The 20,000-nt window shown below is 40.2% G+C and overlaps 1 protein-coding gene and 1 long non-coding RNA gene across 3 annotated transcripts in view; both read right to left on the reverse strand.

Moving 5' to 3' along the window:
* The window catches only part of LOC126985727 (uncharacterized), a 1,410-nt gene extending 635 nt beyond the window's left edge, over positions 1-775 (reverse strand). Inside the window, exons 1-2 of the long non-coding RNA XR_007738994.1 lie at positions 205-775; positions 1-45 (exon numbers count right to left, since the gene is read on the reverse strand). The exon at positions 1-45 is cut by the window's left edge and continues 635 nt beyond it. This is a non-coding gene — a long non-coding RNA (uncharacterized LOC126985727). The remainder of the gene's footprint in view (positions 46-204) is intronic.
* Positions 1-20,000, reverse strand: part of LOC126985724 (uncharacterized protein ZK1073.1-like) — a 68,722-nt gene that overhangs the window by 29,990 nt on the left and 18,732 nt on the right. For both annotated transcript variants that reach the window (XM_050840960.1, XM_050840959.1), the window contains exons 2-4: positions 8,408-8,458; positions 6,369-6,432; positions 5,104-5,221 (exon numbers count right to left, since the gene is read on the reverse strand). In XM_050840960.1, the coding sequence (XP_050696917.1) occupies positions 5,104-5,221; positions 6,369-6,432; positions 8,408-8,458 (233 nt within the window). The remainder of the gene's footprint in view (positions 1-5,103; positions 5,222-6,368; positions 6,433-8,407; positions 8,459-20,000) is intronic.

Here is a 20,000-nt window from a genome sequence, read left to right on the forward strand (position 1 = left end):
AGTCTCAAGAAACACAAACAACTTTTAACAGATTTTAACATGAACCTTTTTATATTTTGCCCATATTCAAAACTTGCATATCTTTTTAACTTTTTTCTTTATACTTTCGAGCAACTTTTCCTCATAAATTTCCCTATAATCATTTACTGCTTTCTGGCAAGTCTCAAGAAACACAAACAACTTTTAACAGATTTTAACATGAACCTTTTTATATTTTACCCTCGAGCTGCCTCTTTCTAGTTAAAAAAAAGAATAGGAGAAAGACAAAAAGTATGGAATTAGCTCGAACAGTTAAGGAGAGGAACAGGTGGAGGAGAGAGGAATACGCAATTAAGTTCCTGACGTATTTAGATAAGGATTAAAGTCTAAGGTATTTCGTTGTAGCTTTTAAACTACATAAAGGAATAAAACATGACATACGTATTACTTATTGGAGTCATGTGATGTTATGTTATGTAATGTTCCTATGTATTTACGATGTGATGTTATGTTATGTTACTATGTCTCTCCGAATATCATTAAAATCTACGGCATTTTTTTGTAAGTTTTAAATGACGACAGAAAACAAAAATAATAGAAAAGACAAACAAAACAAAACAAAACATTACTAGTTGACAAAAAAAAAAAAAAAGTGTTGACACAAAGCAGCAGAAAGTTGACGAAAAATAGCAAACAAATTGACGAAAAGGAATAAAACGTTGACACAAAGTAGAAAAAACGTTGACAAAGTAAGAAAACGTTGACAAGAAGTAGAAAAAGACGTTGACCAAGTAAGAAAACGTTGACAAAAAGTAGAAAAAACGTTGACAGAGTAAGAAAACGTTGACTAAAAGTAGAAAAACGTAGACAAAGAAAACGTTGACAAAAAGTAGAAAAAAAACGTTGACAAAGTAAGAAAACATTGACAAAAAGTAGAAAAAAACGTTGACCAGGTAAGAAAACGTTGCCAAAAAGTAGAAAAAACGTTGACAAAGTAAGAAAATTGACATACAGAGAGAAAAGTTGACAAAAAAGTAGAAAACAGATGACGAAAAGTAGCAGAGAAGTCGATGAATGAAAAAAGAAAAGGGAAACGAAAAGGGAGTGAGGGATGGAAAAAAGAGGGGAAAGGAAGGAAAAGGGAGAGAGATGAAGAGGAAAAAAGTAAGAAATAAGTAAAAAGTAATGCCACAAAGTCCGAAAAAGTAGACAAAAAAAGTAGATACAACACGACAAAAAAAAAGTAGACATCTCGACAACAAAAAACACCCGGCAAAAAAGTAAGACGCAAAAAGTAACACGTGTCGGAAACAGTTACTTAACAAAATTCTCTCTTACGTTAAAAAAAAAAAAGTAAAATCGTAATATCAACAACTTTATATATATATTTTTTCTTAAGGAGGATGTCAGTGCAATAAGCTGAAAGGGGGGGGGGGGGCAAGGAGGAGGGGGAGGAGGAGGAAGGAAAGGGAAAGTATAGAGGATGAAGTGAAAGGGAAAGGAAAGGGAAAGGTGAGAAGGAAATGGGAAGAGGAAGAAAAGGAGAAAGGAAGAAAGAGAGGAAGATATGGGATGGAAAGAGGAGGAGGAAGGGAAGGAAAGGGAAAGCAGAGAGAGAGAGAGAGAGGATGATGAAATGAAAGGGAAAGGAAGAGGTAAGAAGATATCGGAAGAAGGAAATAGAAAGGAAGGAAGAAAAGGAGAAAGGAAGAAAGAGAGGGAGATATGGGATGGAGGGAGGGAGGGAGGGAAGGGATCAAGGAAGAGATAGGAGAAGAAGAGAAAGGAAGGGAGAGAAAGAGAATGAGGAGGGAGAAAGGAAGAGAGAAATAAATAAATAAATAAGAAAGCAAATATAAAAAGAAAGAAAGCGAGGGAAAGGAAAGGGAGAGAAAGAGAATGAGGAGGGAGAAAGGAAGAGAGAAATAAAGAAATAAAGAAGAAAGCAAATATAAAAAGAAAGAAAGAGAGGGAAAGGAAAGGGAGAGAAAGAGAATGAGGAGGGAGAAAGGAAGAGAGAAATAAATAAATAAATAAGAAAGCAAATATAAAAAGAAAGAGAGGGAAAGGAAAGGGAGAGAAAGAGAATGAGGAGGGAGAAAGGAAGAGAGAAATAAAGAAATAAAGAAGAAAGCAAATATAAAAAGAAAGAAAGCGAGGGAAAGGAAAAGGAGAGAAAGAGAATGAGGAGGGAGAAAGGAAAAGAGAACATAGGATACATGGGAAGAACGAAAGAAAAAAAATCAGAAATCAAATACAAAGAGAAAGAGAGGGAAAGGAGGGAGAATGAGGGAAGGGGTGATGGGGGGAGGGGGGAAGGAAGGGGGGGGGCTAATATCCTGAGGGGGGGGGGTACCACAAGGGGGCCGCCTGAGCTGGTCGGCGGAGGTTCACAGACAGCCCAGAAGGAGATGACAGATGCCGATCCTCTCTTGACCTAAGCCTTCCTCCTCCTCCTCCTCCTCCTCTTCTTCCTCCTCTTCCTCTTATTCCGCATCATTCTTTCTATTTCCTTCTCGTTTCCTCCTCCTCCTCCTCCTCTTCCTATTTCCTCCTTGCTTCCTCCTCCTCCACCTCCTCTTCCTCTTTCCTTTCTCTTTTTATTCCATTCGTCACCACTTTTTCTATGACGGGAGAGAGAGAAAGGAAAAGGAAGGAAAGGAAGAGAAAGAACGAAAGGGGAAGGAAGGAGGAGGGAGAAGGGTGCAAAGGAGGAAGGGTCAACTGAAAAAAAAGGAAGGAAGGAAAAGGAAGGGAATGAAAGAAAGGAAAAAGGAGGAATGGGAAAAAATGAAGGGAGAATAGGGAAGGGAGGAATAATGAAAGAAGGAAGTGGGAAGAGAAGGAAAGAAAGAAATAGGAAGAAAAGGAAAGAATAGGAAGGAGGAATAATGAAAGAAGGAAGTGGGAAGGGAAGGAAAGAAAGAAATAGGATAGACGAATAGAGGAAGAAAAGGAAAAGGAAAAAATGACGAGGTAGGATGGAAGGGAAAAGGAAGGGACAGCAAATGAAGGAAAAGAGGAAAAAATGAAGGGAATGGAAGGGAAGGGAGAGGAAGGAAGGGAGGGAAGGGAAAGAAGGAAAAGGAAAGGACAGCAAATGAAGGAAAGAGGAAAAAATGAAGGGAATGGAAGGGAAGGGAGAGAAAGAAAGGGGAGAGGGAAGGGAAGGAAGGGAGGGAAGGGAGAGCCAATCAGAGAAGAGCTTCCTTTCCCGCTAGCCAATCACGAGACGCCATTCTACGGTATCTTAGGTAAGGAATATTTAATGAACTCTCTCTCTCTCACCCACGTCAAAAATATGATTAATTAAGGAAGATAATGAAAAAAAAGAAAGAAAGATGAAAAAGAAATGAAGAATGTGAAAGAAAATGTGAAAAGAAGGAAAAGAAAAAGAAAAAGATAAAGAAAAAGAAAAGGAAAATATTGAAGGAAGAAACTAATAAAGAAAAAAACGTATCAGAATATTAAAAAGAAAATAAAAACACGTGTAGAAATTAACAAATAAAACTGATAAAAGAAAATACATGGAGGAAAGTGGAGTAAATATATAGAGAGAGAAATAAAAAGAAAAAAAAGAAAAAAAGCATAAATGAAAAAGTATAGAAAAACGAACTGTAATAAAAACACTAAAAAAGGGAAAAGAAAAAAAAGTAAAAAAAAATTAGACAAAACCTAAAATCAGAAATATATGAGAAAGGAAAGAAAGGAATAAAAACGAAGGAGAAAGAGAGAAAGAAAAAGAGAGAAAGAAAGCGAGAAAAATCTTAGCAATTAAAAGAAACGAGAGAAAAGTTTACGAGGGCCACACCCTAATTACACGAGAGAGAGAGAGAGAGAGAGAGAGAGAGAGAGAGAGAGAGAGAGAGAGAGAGAGAGAGAGAGAGAGAGAGAGAGAGAGAGAGAGAGAGAGAGAGAGAGAGAGAGAGAGAGAGAGAGAGAGAGAGAGAGAGAGAGAAGGAAAAAAGAGAGAGAGAGAGAGAGAGAGAGAGAGAGAGAGAGAGAGAGAGAGAAGAGAAGAGAGAGAGAGAGAGAGAGAGAGAGAGAGAGAGAGAGAGAGAGAGAGAGAGAGAGAGAGAGAGAGAGAGAGAGAGAGAGAGAGAGAGAGAGTAGAGAAGAAAAGAAAAAAAAGAGACAGACAGACAGACAAAATGACACTCTTATTTGGGTCAAGAATTTCCATTTTTATTTGCTCTTATAATTGGACGAGGAATACAAATACTTGAGAATTGAACAAGTTTTTAAAAGAACAAATACAGTGAACACGTGTGAAGGGGTGAAGGAAGGGAAAGGAAGGGGAGGAAAGGGAGAGAAAAGAGATAATGAACGAGGGAAAGGGAAGGAGAAGAGGAGAGGAAGGGGAGGAAGGGGGTAGGCAGTGGAGGGAAGGAAAGGGGAAAGGAAGAACAGGAAAGGAAGGGGAATGAGTGACACGGGTGAAGAAGGGAAAGGAAGGGGATGGGAAGAGGAGGGAAGACTAAGGGAGGAAGGGGGAAGGAAGGGGAAGGGAAGGAAGGAAAGAGGAAGAAGAGGAAAGGAAGGGGAGGCAAGGGATGGGAAGAGGAGGGAAGACCAAGGGAGGAAAGGGGAAGGGAAGGAAGGAAAGAGGAAGAAGAGGAAAGGAAGGGGAGGCAAGGGATGGGAAGAGGAGGGAAGACCAAGGGAGGAAAGGGGAAGGAAGGGGAAGGGAAGGAAGGAAAGAGGAAGAAGAGGAAAGGAAGGGAAAGGAAGGGGAGGCAAGGGATGGGAAGAGGAGGGAAGACCAAGGGAGGAAAGGGGAAAGAAGGGGAAGGGAAGGAAGGGGGAGAGGAAGAAAGGGGAAAGGAAGGGAAAGGGGTATACGGATTTTTCTTATCAATTTCTTCCTACAATATTCTACTTTTTTTTCTTCTTTACTTCTTATCTTTTACTTTTCTTTTCATTCTTTTCACATTTTCTTTCACATTCTTCATTTCTTTTTCATCTTTCTTTCTTTTTTCCATTATCTTCCTTAATTAATCATATCTGTTGACCAGGGGTGAAGATAGGAAGGAAGAGGAGGGTAGACCAGGGAAGGAAGGGGAAGGGGAGGAAGGGAAGACCAGAGAGGAGGAGACAGACAGGTAAGGGGTCAGGTGTACTCACTCGTTAGGCAGGTCCTTAGCTCCGTCCTCCTGTCCGGGGATGTCCACGTGGATGAACACAGATCGGTCCTTGGTCTCCCTCATAACGGGGTGGGTCACGAACTCAGCCCAGGACGAGTCTGCGAAGAGGGTGACGGTGGTGATGATGGTGTTGATAGAGAGTACAAGCTTCCTCCCATGCAGTGTAACAAGTAAGTGATGAGAGATTTAACAGACCCATGAAACTCTTGCATCAGAAAGTGGGACAAACTGAATCTATGGTATGGTAGTAATGGAGACTAAAACCTTCCTCCCATTCAATGTAACAAGTAAATGATGAGAGATTTAACAGACCCACGAAACTCTTGCATCAGAAAGTGGGACAAAATGAATCTAAGTACGAGGTGGTGTTGATAGGGATTAAAACCTTCCTCCCATGCAATGTAACAAGTAAATGATGAGAGATTTAACAGACCCACGAAACTCTTGCATCAGAAAGTGGGACAAAATTAATCTAAGTAGTCGGTGATGGTATGGCAGTAATGGTTTGCCTGGTGGTGATGTAGATGGAGGTGAGAGGACTGCAGTGGTGGTGGTGGTGGTGATGGGTGTTGTCTGTGAAAGGTGGTGATGGTAATGGTGGTGGTGGTGGTGAATGATTGTAAAAGGTGTTGGCGTGGTGTTGATGGTGATGTTTGTGGGATGTTTACACGTTGTTGTTGTTGTTGGTGGTGATGATTATAGTGGTGGTGGTGGTGGTGGTGCCGTGTGTGTGTGGGGAGATGAGAGTTGTGATGCTGGTGATGGGATTGAGATAAATGGTGACTCTCCCTTTTAAATCATCCCTCCCTTCCTCCCTCCCACCCCATATCCATTTCCTTTCTCTACTAGGCCACTTCAACCTCCCCCTTCCATTCCCTTCCCTCCTCTCCTCTGTAAACCTATTTCACTCTCTGCTAAAGCTCCTATCCCTCCCCTCCCTGCCAATCCCCAAACGAGTTCTTCCCTTCCCTTCCCTTCCCTACCCTGCCAGACAGCTCTTCTCTTCCCAGTAAAACCCTGTCACACTTTCTGCTAGACCTCCTATCCTTCCCCTCCCTGCCAATCCCCAGACGAGTTCCCCTTCCCTTCCCTTCCCTACCAAGCCTTCTTAACTCACCCTGCCAAATCTCCCTTCCAAAATCCCTGCCAGACTCCCCCAATTTTCCTGTACTCCCTGCCAACCCCAGCCCCTCCCCCCTGCCAACCCCAGCCCCTTCCCTGCCCCCCCCCCCCTGCCAGACTCACGGTTGCATCCCATGTCGTGAACGGTCAGGAACACTGCGCGCTGGTCAGCCTTGGTCAAATCACCCTGCCGAGGAAAAAAGGGAGAGGAAAGGGCGGTTAGTGGTTATTCTCCTTTTACGGCACTCAAAACAAAGATAGATAGACAGATAGATAGATAGATAGATATACCTCAGTCTGTGTGTGTCTATTTCTTTTGCTTGTTTTTTTTTTTTTTTGTCTGTCATTATTTGTTTCTGCCTTTCCGTCTCTCTCTCTCTCTCTCTCTCTCTCTCTCTCTCTCTCTCTCTCTCTCTCTCTCTCTCTCTCATAATGACAAGCAATTATGATTCTGAATATTTTACAATAATTACGGAGGGAGAGAAGGAGGGAGGGAGGGAGAGAAAGAAAGGGAAGGAGGGAGAGGAGAGAAAGAAAGGGAGGGGGAGGGAGAGAAGATTATTACGACTTTTTATCTTCATGTATGTCATTATCTCTTTTTGCCTCTCTCTTTCTCTTTCTTTCTTTCTTTTTCTTTTTCCTCCCTTTCTTTCATTCTTTTTCTTTTTTCCTTTTCTTCTTTTCATTCTTCCTCTATTTGTTTTTCCTCGTTTATTTTCCTTCATTCTTTCTCCTTTTGCACATTCTTTTTACCTCTTCCTCTCTTTCTTTTTCTTTCTTTTTCTTTTTTCTTCCTTTCTTTCATTTTCTCTTTTCTTTCTTCTGCCCTTTCTCTCATTTTCTTCTTTTCATTCCTCCTTTCTTTGTTTTTCCTCCTTTATTTTCCTTCATTCTTTCTTTCTTTCTCCCTTCCTCTCTTTCTTTATTCATTCCTTTCTTTATTTCAGTCTTTCTTCCTTTCATTCTCTCTCTCTCTCTCTCTCTCAGCATCACTTTCCTCTTAATGAGCAACAAACAGGTGTTCCTCCCACACTAATTACCCGACACACCTGATACATATATATTTCATCACCTGAGCTAATTAACCTTACCTAATGTTACGTTTCCTTGTAGTACCGGAATTTTAATTACACCTGGTCTGATCTTTTACCTTACCTAATCTTACTTTCCCTTAAAATACTCGAATCTTACCTTGTAATTTAAGGTTAAATCTGCGTGTAAAATTACCTTAGTCTGCCTTACCTGGTCTAATCATTTCCCTTCCTAAAGTTACCTTCAGTTCTCTTTCAGTAACCTTAACCTTACCTAACTTTTTACCTTTTACTCGAAACTCTATCTTCCCTTACCTAAAATTACCTTAAAATACCTTACCTCACCTACCCTTATATCCATTTCCCTTAACCTTAATTCAAATTTAAGTAAACTTAACTAACCTTACCATAACTTTAACTTACTCAAAACTCTATATTCCCTTACCTAAAATTACCTTAAAATACCTTACCTTAACCAATTTATCCTTATTTCCCTTTAGATTAATTCATCTTTAGTAACTTTACCAACCCTACCTTAACTTTACCTTACTCGAATTTCAATCTTCCCTTACCTAATTACCTTAAAATAATTTTACCACCTACTCCTTATATTTGTCCTTAACCTAATCCACCAATCAGTAACCTTACTCACCTTACTCTTTAACTTTGCATTTTTACTCCAAAACTCTCTTCCCTTACCTAAAATTACCTTAAAATACCTTGCCTTCCCTACCTTTATAATCATTTCCCTTAACCTTAATTCACCTTTCAGTAACCTTACCTAACCTTACCTTAACTTTACCTAACTCGAAATTCAATCTTCCTTTACCTAAAATTACTTCCCTTACCTAAAATTACCTTAAAATACCTTACCTCACCTACCTTAATTCACCTTTCAGTAACCTTACCTAACCTTACCTTAACCTTACCTTACTCGAAACTCCTCTTCCCTTACATTCCTTTCGTTACCTAACCAATCACCTGTTGTATCTTACCTGTTGCCTAACCTAATTACCTACCTTCAACTTTCCCTACCTGTTGCCTTAATCCTAGCGCTATAAAGGCCATGTTTCTCTCTCTCTCAGTCCATAAAGCTCATGTTTCAGTCACTCCTCTCTCTCTCTCTCTTACCTGGACGTAGACGGTGAAGCTACGTCCCCCATTGGTTGAGATCTCCATTTTCTGTGGAAGAGAAAACGGGAAGCGTGAGTCAAAGAAAAACTTGTCAATATTTAAAAGGGGAACAAAAATAAACATAACACGACTTAGAAGCATAAAAGAAAGGCGTCCAAATTCTTAAACGTCTCCCAAGAAAACAGAAAAGTGGATAGACAGAAGAAGGAAGGATAGAAGAAGGAAATAGAAGATAAATGAGGGGAAAAGAAGAAGATACATGGAGACAAAAGAAGAAAATAAGAAAATGAAGTGAGAAATAGTTAAGAAGAAAATAAGAGATTGATAAGTGAAGAAGACATAGATAAAAAGAACAGAAAAGAATATGAAGAAAAATGAAAACAGAAATAGTTAAATAGAAGAAAAGAAGAAATTGATAAGAGAAGAAGAGATAGATAGAAAGAACAGAAAACAATATGAAGAAGACGAATTAAAACAGAAATAGAGTTAAATAGAAGAAGAGAAGAAATTGATAAGAGAGAAGAAGAGATAGATAGAAAGAAGAGAAAAGAAGAAGAAAAATGAAAAAAGAAGAGAAAAGAATAATAATAAGAATGAAAACAAAGGCAAGAAAAGATGAAAGAATAAAAAGAAAACAAAAGAAAATGAATGAAAATGAAAGAAGCAACAAAAGAAAAGGAAAACGTGTAAAAATATTGTACTAAGATGTTTATTTAGAAGCAGAACAATACGAAGGGAATGACTGAATGTATAAATGATGAGGCAAAGGCAGAAAATCAATACAGAGCGTTGAGAGAGAAATAGAACAACGATAATATGCGAGTCTGAGAAACCTGTGAAGTATATTTAGGAAGGGAATTGAAATATACGAAAATGATTGTAACCAGACGCTGAAAGGTAGGACTGGGGATTAATATATGACTGGAAATGCAGAAACTAGAGAGAAATATAACAATGATGATATGAGAGTCTGAGAAATCTGTGAAGTATATTTAGGAAGGGAATTGAAATATACGAAAATGATTGTAACCAGACGCTGAAAGGTAGGACTGGGAATTAATATATGATTGGAAATGCAGAAACTAGAGAGAAATATAACAATGATGATATGAGAGTGAGAAATCTGTGGAGTATATTTAGGAAGGGAATTAAAATATATGAAAATGATTGTAACCAGACGCTGAAAGGTAGGACTGGGAATTAATATATGACTGGAAATGCAGAAACTAGAGAGAAATACAACAATGATGATATGAGAGTCTGAGAAATCTGTGAAGTATATTTAGGAAGGGAATTAAAATATATGAAAATGATTGTAACCAGAAGCTGAAAGTCAATATTAAATGAAGAATATATGAACTTGAAATAAAGGTAAGACTGGGGATTAATATATGACTGGAAATTTGTATAGAAAGAGAAAATGAAATGTGTCGAAAAGTGTGAAGGAACGAGTGTGAAATAAATAAATAAGAAATAAGAAATAAAGAAAAATAATAAGGGCCGATGGAAAAGGATTAAGAAATGAAAGATAAGAAGAAAAAAGAAATATATATGAAACATGAAAAAAATGAAATAGAACGACGGAAAAAGAATGAAAATGAAAAAAACATTACTAAAAAAAAAACTTCAGAAACAAGAGAGAGAGAGAGAGAGAGAGAGAGAGAGAGAGAGAGAGAGAGAGAGAGAGAGAGAGAGAGAGAGAGAGAGAGAGAGAGAGAGAGAATAGAAAAAATACAGAAAATCGATCAGAGAGAGTTGGGTTCAAGGTAAAATGACTCATATATAAAAAAAAAAAATTCCAAACACCATCATGGCGGTTTGTTGGTTTTGGACACACACACACACACACACACACACACACACACACACACACACACACACACACACACACTCGGGTTTGTTTGAAGATGAAGAGGAGTTGAAAGAAATGATGATTATGAAGAGGAGGAGGGCGAGGAGGAGGAGGAGGTAAAAGAATTAATTAACATAGAAAGTTGAGCACATAAATTTCTTTCTTCTTGTTCACCTCCTCCTCCTCCTCCTCCTCCTCCTCTTCCTCCTCCTCAACTTCTTTCACCTTCCTCTTTCGTCCGAATAAAACATTTAATCTTTCATGAGAGAGAGAGAGAGAGAGAGAGAGAGAGAGAGAGAGAGAGAGAGAGAGAGAGCTGCCAGTTCCGACGCTTTTAGCACACACACACACACACACACACACACACACACACACACACACACAGACGCACACACGTGACACACTATAATTTAGAGAGAGAGAGAGAGAGAGAGAGAGAGAGGGGGGGGGGATAAAAGGACCTTGACTGGTGCAATAATCATAACTGGTGGAGGGAGGAGGAGGAGGAGGAGGAAGGAAGAGGGAGAGGAGGGAGAGAGAATTTTTGCTCTCCCTCCTTCACTCCCTTTCCTCCACTCTCTGTCACGCCATGGGAAAACGTGTGTGTGTGTGTGTGTGTGTGCTTGCAGAAAATACATAAAAAAACAGCACTACTACTACTACTACTACTACTACCACCACTACTACTATTACAACTACAACCACTATCAATATAACTACTACTACTACTACTACTACTACTACTACCATTACTACTACTACTACTACTACTACTACTACTACCATTACTACTACTACTACTACTACTACTACTACTACTACCACTACTACTACTGCTGCTACCACCATCACTAATAGAGCCCAATTTAGTGCAATTAACCCCAATTAGAGGAAGAAAACATAAACACAAAATGGAAGAACAAGGAAGGGAGGAGGCGAAGAAAAAGAGGAGAAGAGGAGGAGGAAGAGGAGGAGGAGAAGAGGAGGAGAAAACACGTGACTTCTTCCCCCATAAACACTTTAAAATAACATGGAAGAGGAGGAGGAGGAGGAGGAGGAGGAGGAGTGGTCTTGGTCGTCTTCGTCTTCCTCTTCATCTTCTTCCTCCTCCTCCTCCTCCTCCTCCTCCATCACAAGCTCATTCAGTCTTCATTTCCTTCATTTGTGAAAGGAAATAAAGGAGAGGAGGAGGAGGAGGAGGAGGAGGAGATAAAGCAAACGAAGATGAGGAAGAGGAGGAGGAGAAGAGAAAGCAAAGGAAGATGAGGAAGAGAAGGAGGAAGAAGAAGAAGAGGAGGAGGAGGAGGAGGAGAAAAAGCAAAGGAAGATGAGGAGGAGGAGGAAGAAGAGGAGGAGAAGGAGGAGGAGGAGGAGGAGGAGAAACAGCAAAGGAAGATGAGGAGAAGGAGGAAGAAGAAGAGGAAGAGGAGGAAGAGGGAAGAAACAGCGAGAATATTAATTAGCGATACGTGAAGAAAGAAGACGAAGAAGAGGAAGGAAAAGGAGGAGGAGGAGGAGGAGGAGGAGGAGGAGGAGGACGAGGAAGCAGGAACGTGAAGAAAATCCAATTAGCAAAAGGTAAACGAAGAAGAAAAGGAAGAGGAAGAAGAGGAGGAGGAAGAGGAGGAGGAAGAGGAGGAGACATACATATATACAATAGTTCTACCATAACAATTTTACGAGAACTAAATTGTGTGTGTGTGTGTGTGTGTGTGTGTGTGTGTGTGTGTGTATCGACGCTCTGTTGCTCACTACCACTCCCTTAAGTTATATTCCTTTGTTCAAGTAGTAGTAGTAGTAGTAGTAGCAGTAGTAGTAGTAGTAGTAGTAGTAGTAGTAGTGGTGGTGGTAGTAGTAGTAGTAGGAGGAGGAGGAGAAGTTGATGTATATAAGTTGTAGTATTAGTAGTTGTAGAAGTAGTAGTAGTAGTAGTAGTAGTAGTAGAAGCTGTAAAGTGAAGAATTAGGTCCTCCTCTTCCTCTTCTTCTTCCTCCTCCTCCTCCTCCTCCTCCTCCTCCCCAACAGGATATGCGAACTAGTTTTTATGTTTATACGAGAAGAAGAAGAAGAAGAAGAAGAAGAAGAAAGCAGAAGAGGAGGAGGAGGAGGAAGAAGAAACTGTGGAGGTTACGTTGGATATATTTTGCGTGGTAATGTACTTGTTTGCCTCTCTCTCTCTCTCTCTCTCTCTCTTTCGGCAAGCAAGAACTTTCTGGGTGTGTTTCTCCGTCTATCTGACCTTGGAGAGAGAGAGAGAGAGAGAGAGAGAGAGAGAGAGAGAGAGAGAGAGAGAGAGAGAGAGAGAGAGGTCATGAGGGAGAGAGACGCAGCGAATCACGGAATAGAGAGGATAAGGAAAGATAAACAATGACCTTAGAGAGAGAGAGAATATGCGTTTTATTAGGTTCTCTCTCTCTCTCTCTCTCTCCATTTCCTCCTCCTCCTCCTCCTTTCACACCTATTCTACATAAAGATATATATTCCTACCTCCTTTTATCCTTCCTCCTCCTCCTCCTCCTCCTCCTCCTCCTCTTCCCCATCCTCCTCCTCCCGGCACCTCTATCTCTACATCATTCCTCTCCATTTCAGCTCTTTCCTCTCCCTTTCTTCTCCTTTTCTCTCCTTGTTAACTCCTTTTTCTCTCTCTCCCTCCTTCTCCTCTTTCTACGTCCTCCTCCTCTTCCTCCTTTCCTTTGCCATATTCCTTTTCCCTACTTTTCTCTCCGCTCCTCTTTTCTTCTCTTCCCGTTTTCTTCTTTTCTTCCTCCTCTTTCTTCCTTTCTTATATCCTTTCTCCTTTTTCTCTTCCCTTTCACATTTCTTTCCTCCTCCTCCTCCTCCTCTTCCTTTCCTTTCCCTACCTATATAACTCCTTCTTCCTATACTCTCTTACACCTTTTCCTCCTCCTCCTCCTCCTCCTCCTCCTCCTCCTCCGTGAAGACAATGGGAGAAGAAGACAAGAAGACAGGCGCAGCTTCCACGAGATTGTCTCTCTCTAACAAAAGGCATAAGGGGGTGAGGGGGAGGTTATCATAACACTATTTCTTTTATTTAATATTTGTTTGTTTGTTTACTTAAATGAATAGTGTATGTAAACTTTTGTGTGTGTGTGTGTGTGTGTGTGTGTGTGTGTGTGTGTGTGTGTGTTTTCCCCCATTGTAAACTTTTTGAAGTGTGGAAACAGAAGTAAAAAGTTTATTACAGTTTTTATTATTATTATTATTATTATTATTTTTTTTTTTTGGTTTTTGTTTCCCCTGTCCAATTTTTCTTTCTTTCTTAACTTTTTTTTTTGCTTTCTTTCTTTCCCCTTCTTCATTTTCTTTTTTCTTTACTTATTTTCTTTGACTTTTCTTCTTTCTTTTCCCTCTCCATTTTCTTTCTTTATTTATTTTCTTTGCCACTTTATTCCTTACGTCACAGATAAAAGGGAGAAGAAAGAAACAGGAAAAAGAAGGAAAGTGGAGGAGGAAAATTAAATGAAAAGGAGGAACGAAAAGCAGGAAATGCAAAAAATAAACGTATGAAGATGAAAAGCGGAGAAAAAAAGAGGAAAAGGAAGACGAGGAAGAAGGAAGAAAATAATTTGGAGGGAGGAAAAAGAAGAAATGAAAAACTTATGTTGGTGAAATGCGGGAAAAGAAGAAGAAAGAGGAAAAGGAAAAGACGATATAAAAAAAAAGGAAGAGGAAGAAGAGAAAAAATGCAGGAAATGAAACAGAAAATAAAATAAAAACGTCTGGAGATGAAAAGCGAAGAGGAAAAGAGAAGAAAAGGAAAAGAAAGAAGACGAAAAAAAAAGAAGAAAGGGAAGGAGAGGAAAAAGGAAAAGGAAGAAAAGGTAAAAAAAGAAAACGAATGAAAATGAAAACCGAAGAAAAGAGAATGAAAAATAATGGAAAAAGACAAAAAATGAGAAGAGAATTAAATCAAAGTCTCCTCGCTCCCCGTCTCTCCCTTTGCGGGCCATTACGCGCCGTGAGTGGACAGTTGTGGCCCCGCGCCTCATGCTGGCTGAGTGGTGGCCCGCTTGTTGCTTACGCTCGCTCAGTGGACACCCGGCGCCTCTATCATGCTTACTGAGTGGGGGTTTGGCAGTTCTCTTATGCTGACTGAGTGGGTGGCTGACGTTTTATGCTTACTGAGTGGTGTTTTTGCGCTTTTATGCTTACTGAGTGGGTGGATGATTTTGTTATGCTTACTGAGTGGTCGGTTGGCTATTTGTTATGCTTACTGAGTGGTTGGCTGTCTGATGTTATGCTTTCTGAGTGGATTTCTAATGTTATGCTTACTGAGTGGTATACTGAAGTCTGTTAAGCTTACTGAGTGGTTGGCTGATATTTCTGCTTACTGAATGGTTAGCTGTCTGATGTTATGCTTTCTGAGTGGATATGTTATGCTTACTGAGTGGTTAGCTGTCTGATGTTATGCTTTCTGAGTGGATATGTTATGCTTACTGAGTGGTTGGCTGTCTGATGTTATGCTTTCTGAGTGGATATGTTATGCTTACTGAGTGGTTGGCTGTCTGATGTTATGCTTTCTGAGTGGATATGTTATGCTTACTGAGTGGTTGGCTGTCTGATGTTATGCTTTCTGAGTGGATATGTTATGTTTACTGAGTGGTTGGCTGTCTGATGTTATGCTTTCTGAGTGCATATGTTGTGCTTACTGAGTGGTTGGCTGTCTGATGTTATGCTTTCTGAGTGCATATGTTGTGCTTACTGAGTGGTTGGCTGTCTGATGTTATGCTTTCTGAGTGGATTTCTAATGTTATGCTTAGTGAGTGGTGTACTGAGGTCTGGTCTCTTAAGCTGACTGAGTGGTTGGTTGACTCGAATGCTCACTGAATGGTTTGCTGGTTGAATACATAAAATCAAAGGCGACTGCACTGCTTGACTAATTTATAGACATTAATTATAACAAGAGTCATTTTCTAACTATTCATTATGCATCTTACGGGGCCCACGAGACGCATACAGATTAAGCTTAGTGAGTGGCCGCTGAATAATGAAACCCATGCATTATGCTCCATCAGGGAACACACAGACGGAGGCTCATATATAAGTAAGTTCCTCATTATGCTTCGTCCGGGGCCACAAACATGCATTAAGCACAGTGAGTGGCCCATACATAAGTTAAAGCTTCATTATGGGTTATCGGGGCACAGGAATAGAGATTATGCACGGTAAGTGGCCCATATATAAGTGTCTCATTATGCTCCATCAGGGCACACAAACACAGATTAAGGGCATATGAATAGAGAATGAGGGTTATGCTCAGTGAGGGGCCTTGATATATGACGGTGGTGGTGCTTGCTGAGTGGCCCGTAGGAAGAAAAATGTGCCTATGCTCAGTACGGGGCCCTGAGAGATCGTGATAGTGCTTACTGAGTGGCCCAAAAGATGTTTAAGCTCATTACGGGGCCCTTAGATGTGGTGGTCATGCTTTCTGAGGAGTAGGAGGAGGAGGGAGGTAGGGAAGAGACGGAAGGAAGAGGAGGAGGAGAAGGGAAGAAGGTGAAGAGGGAAGAGACGGAAGGAAGAGGAGGAGGAGGAGGAGGAGGAGGAAAGTAGATGAGAAGGGAGGCAGGGAAGAGACGGAAGGAGGAGGAGGAGGAGAAGGGAAGAAGATGGAGAGAAGAAACGGAAGGAAGAGGAGGAAGAGAGGAAGATGAGAAGGGCGGTATGGAAGAGAGAGAGAAGGAAGAGAAGGAGGAGGAGGAGGCGAAGGGAAGAAGGGAGGTAGGGAAGAGACGGAAGGAAGAGGAGGAAGAGAAGGGAAGAAAGTGAGAAGAAAGAGACGGAAGGAAGAGAGGAAGATGAGAAGGGCGGTATGAAAGAGAGAGAGAAGGAAGAGAAGAAGAACGAGGAGGAGGAAGAGAAGGAACAGGAAGAAGGAAGCAAAAACAACGAGAAGAAAAGATGAAAACAAAAAAATAGATAAGAAATTAAGAAAAAAAATTGCAAAAGTAAGATAAAGAAGAAAAGAAAGAAGAGAATATTATGCTCGGTACGGGGCCCTAGGTGGTGGTCATGCTTGTTGAGTGGCCCTCGTTACGCTCGCTAAAGGAGGGTCAATTCAGGACTTAATTCGTTCGGCAAGAGGTCGCTCGATTAAATGCTTATTGAGTGGCCCTTCAGATCCTCCTCGGTGCGTCCTTAATGCTTACTGAGTGGGTCTTTACAAACGCTCGATCAGGGGCCCCGCAAGATGGTGTTTGTTATGCTTGTTCAGGGGCCTTGTGTGTGTGTGTGTGTGTGTGTGTGTGTGTGTGTGTGTGTTATGCTTAGTGAGTGGTGATGAGTCGGTGAGGTATATGCTGTGTGTATGCTTGCTTGCTCTCTCTCTCTCTCCATGTCTATTTCTTTCTTTTCATTATTTCTTCTTTCAATCAATCTTTCTCTCTCTCTCTCTCTCTCTCTCTTTCCATGTCTATATCTTTGATTCTTTTCATGATTCATTCTGTCAACACATATCTCTCTCTCTCTCTCTCTCTCTCTCTCTCTCTCAAAATTATACTTTCATTCCTTTGTCCTCTATATCTCCTCCTCCTCCTCCTTCTCCTCCTCCTCCTCCTCCTCCTAATTTATCTTTCCTCTCCTTTCTCTTCCTTCCCTCCTCCATTACCTTCCTCCTCCTCTTTTCCTCCTATATATCTTCCTTCTCTTCCTCCATTTGTCTTACACTACGCAATGTTCCTCCTCCTTCTCCTCCTCCTCCTTTTTATTTTTTTTTCCTCCTCCTCCTCCTCTGTCCTTTCTTTCTTTTCCTCTTCCTTTACATCGTCTATATTTTCCTCCTCCTCCTCCTCCTCTTCCTCTTCCTTTTATTTTATTTTTCTCCTCCTCCTCCTCCTCCAACTCTTTTTTATCCAGTTTTCCTCACAATCAATATATTTACCCCTAACCCCATGAGAGAGAGAGAGAGAGAGAGAGAGAGAGAGAGAGAGAGAGAGAGAGAGAGAGAGAGAGAGAGAGAGAGAGAGAGAGAGAGAGAGAGAGAGAGATGGAGTGACAATAAAAAATTAAAATAAAAAAATAAACGAGTAAGAGAGAGAGAGAGAGAGAGAGAGAGAGAGAGAGAGAGAGAGAGAGAGAGAGAGAGAGAGAGAGAGAGAGTATTGGTAAACTTTGGACTTGTTGCAATGCTGAAGTCAAGCAATTCTCTCTCTCTCTCTCAAATCTGACACAAGTTATGCTAAATAAGGACTGGTTTTGTGCAATCCTTGACGAGAGAGAGAGAGAGAGAGAGAGAGAGAGAGAGAGAGAGAGAGAGAGAGAGACGACACAGGGACAAAGAGAAGGACAAACGGATGCAGGCTTAGACAAACAGACAGACACAGACAGCCAAAATAACACAAAGGAAATTAAACAGACAGACAGACAAAGTTAGAACACCCAAATTATAGACCCACTTTCTGATACCTCGAAATAATAGAAAGAAATGAAAGAAATAAGAGAGAGAGAGGAACAAAGAATGAAAAGAAGGAAAATAAAAAAAAGAAAGGAAAAAAGAAGGCAGAGGAATTAAAATAAATGAAAGAAATAAGAGAAAAAGAGGAACAAAGGATGAAATTACAAAAAAGAAAAGGAAAACAAAAAAAGAAAGGAAAAGAGAAGGCAGAGGAATGAAAAAGAGAAAAGAACAGAAATTGGAGAGCGAAACAAATGTGAAAAAAATGTAAAAAAATTAAAATATATAAACGATGAAATTACAAAAAAGAAGGAAAACAAAAAGAAAAAAAGAAAGCAGATGAATGGAAAAGAAAAAAACAGAAATTGGAAAGCGAAACGTGAAAAAAATATAAAAAAATGAAAATATATAAACGATGAAATTACAAAAAAGAAGGAAAACAAAAAGAGAAAAAAAGAAAGCAGATGAATGAAAAAAGAAAAGAACATAAATTGGAAAGCGAAACGTGAAAAAAATATCAAAAAAAAATGAAAATATATAAACGTCAAAGAATAAACAAAACAAAAAACGATGCAGAATTTAATACGATGAATGGAAAAAAGGAAATCATGGAAGAAACGCAGAAATTGATAACGGGGAAAAATATTGGAACACGGACACAGAAAGAGGATAACAGAACGATTGATTGACCTAAAGATGGAGAAAAATGGACATAGCACAGAAAGAGAAACGGGGATAGAGGAGAAATTGAAAAGGAAAAAGAGAAATAAAGATGAAGGAACTAAAAGAGAGAAAAAACAGTAAGAAAAGGAATCAAAAGAAGACAAAATAACATGAAAATTAGAGAGATGAAAAGTTTAAAAAGAGAAAAACGGCGGTGGAGAAGAAATTGAAAAGGAAAAGAGAAAAAAGATGAAAAAGAAAAATAACAGGAAGAAAAGGAATAAAAAAAGAAGACTGATATGAAAATTAGAAAAATGAAAAGTTTAGGAAAGTGAAAAGAATGAAAAGGAGATATGGACGGAATTAGAACAGAGAGAAAAACGGTGATAGAGGAAAAAGTTGAAAAGAAAATATTAATACAAAACACACACACAAAAAAAACATTAAAACAACATTAGAGAAAGAAAAAAAAAGACAAAAAAGTTATAAAAATGAAACAAAAACACAAAAATAAATGAAAAAAAAGTTGAGTAATTGATTAAAGAAAAAAGCGACTCTGGCATCCCCCCAACACGCCTCGTCCAATCAGCGCGCACCACGCCCACGCCGGAACCAATCACGGACCAAGAAAGGGAGGGGGTGGGGGTCATAGCTCCCCTACTATTGGCTATCCCCGAGAGAGCTTGTGGTGACCTGACCTCCCCCCGTCTCTCTCTCTCTCTCTCTCTTCAATCTTATCTCACTTTTACCTTTTCTCTCCTCCTCCTCCTCCTCTTCCTTTTCTTCCTTCTCCTCCTCCTCCTCCTCCTCCTCTTGTTGTGGTCTCTTCTCTCTCACTTAATTATCGAACTCCATCTCCTCCTCCTTCATCCTCTTCTTCTTCGACTTCCTTCTCCTTCTCCTCCTCCTCCTCCTCCTCCTCCTCCTCTTCTTCTTCAGCTTCCTCCTCTCATTCTCATTCGGTCTGTCTTCTTAAATCATTCACTAGGTCTCATTTCTGTTTGCTCTCTCTCTCTCTCTCTCTCTTTAAGAATAATTACATGAAGAGCAAAAACATTATGGCGTGATTTGAACTCTCTCTAACTTGCTATTCGGATGCCCTTTAAAGAGACTTGTCAGAGAGAGAGAGAGAGACAGGAGGGCGAAGGGAAGGAAAGAGGGAGGGAGGGAGGGAGGGAAGAAGGGATGGAGAGAAGAGAGAAGGATTAAAGAAAGGGAGAGAAAGGGAGAGGAATGTGGATAAAGGAAGATTAAAGAGAGAGAGAGAGAGAGAGAGAGAGAGAGAGAGAGAGAGAGAGAGAGAGAGAGAGAGAGAGAGAGAGAGAGAGAGAGAGAGAGAGAATGGGTGGGAGGGGGTTGTAGACTTGGCAGATTGACAAGAAGGCATACCTCAACACACACGCATACACACACACACACACACACACACGCACGCACACACACACACACACACACACACACACCTAGAAACCATGAAAATGAAGGTGAAAGAAAAGACGAAGATGAAAAGAAACAAATACAAAAAAATAATAAAACCGCTTCCCCAATAAGTGCATCAAGTATTGGAAGAGCCCGAGACGACTAAGGAGGCTGTTGAATCCAAAAGTTCAATTGAGTTACAGGCAAAGTTTGAGACGAAGAAGATGGTCCGCAGTCTCTCA

This window comes from Eriocheir sinensis, chromosome 60, assembly GCF_024679095.1.
Source record: "Eriocheir sinensis breed Jianghai 21 chromosome 60, ASM2467909v1, whole genome shotgun sequence".
In the NCBI taxonomy this organism is placed as follows: domain Eukaryota; kingdom Metazoa; phylum Arthropoda; class Malacostraca; order Decapoda; family Varunidae; genus Eriocheir; species Eriocheir sinensis.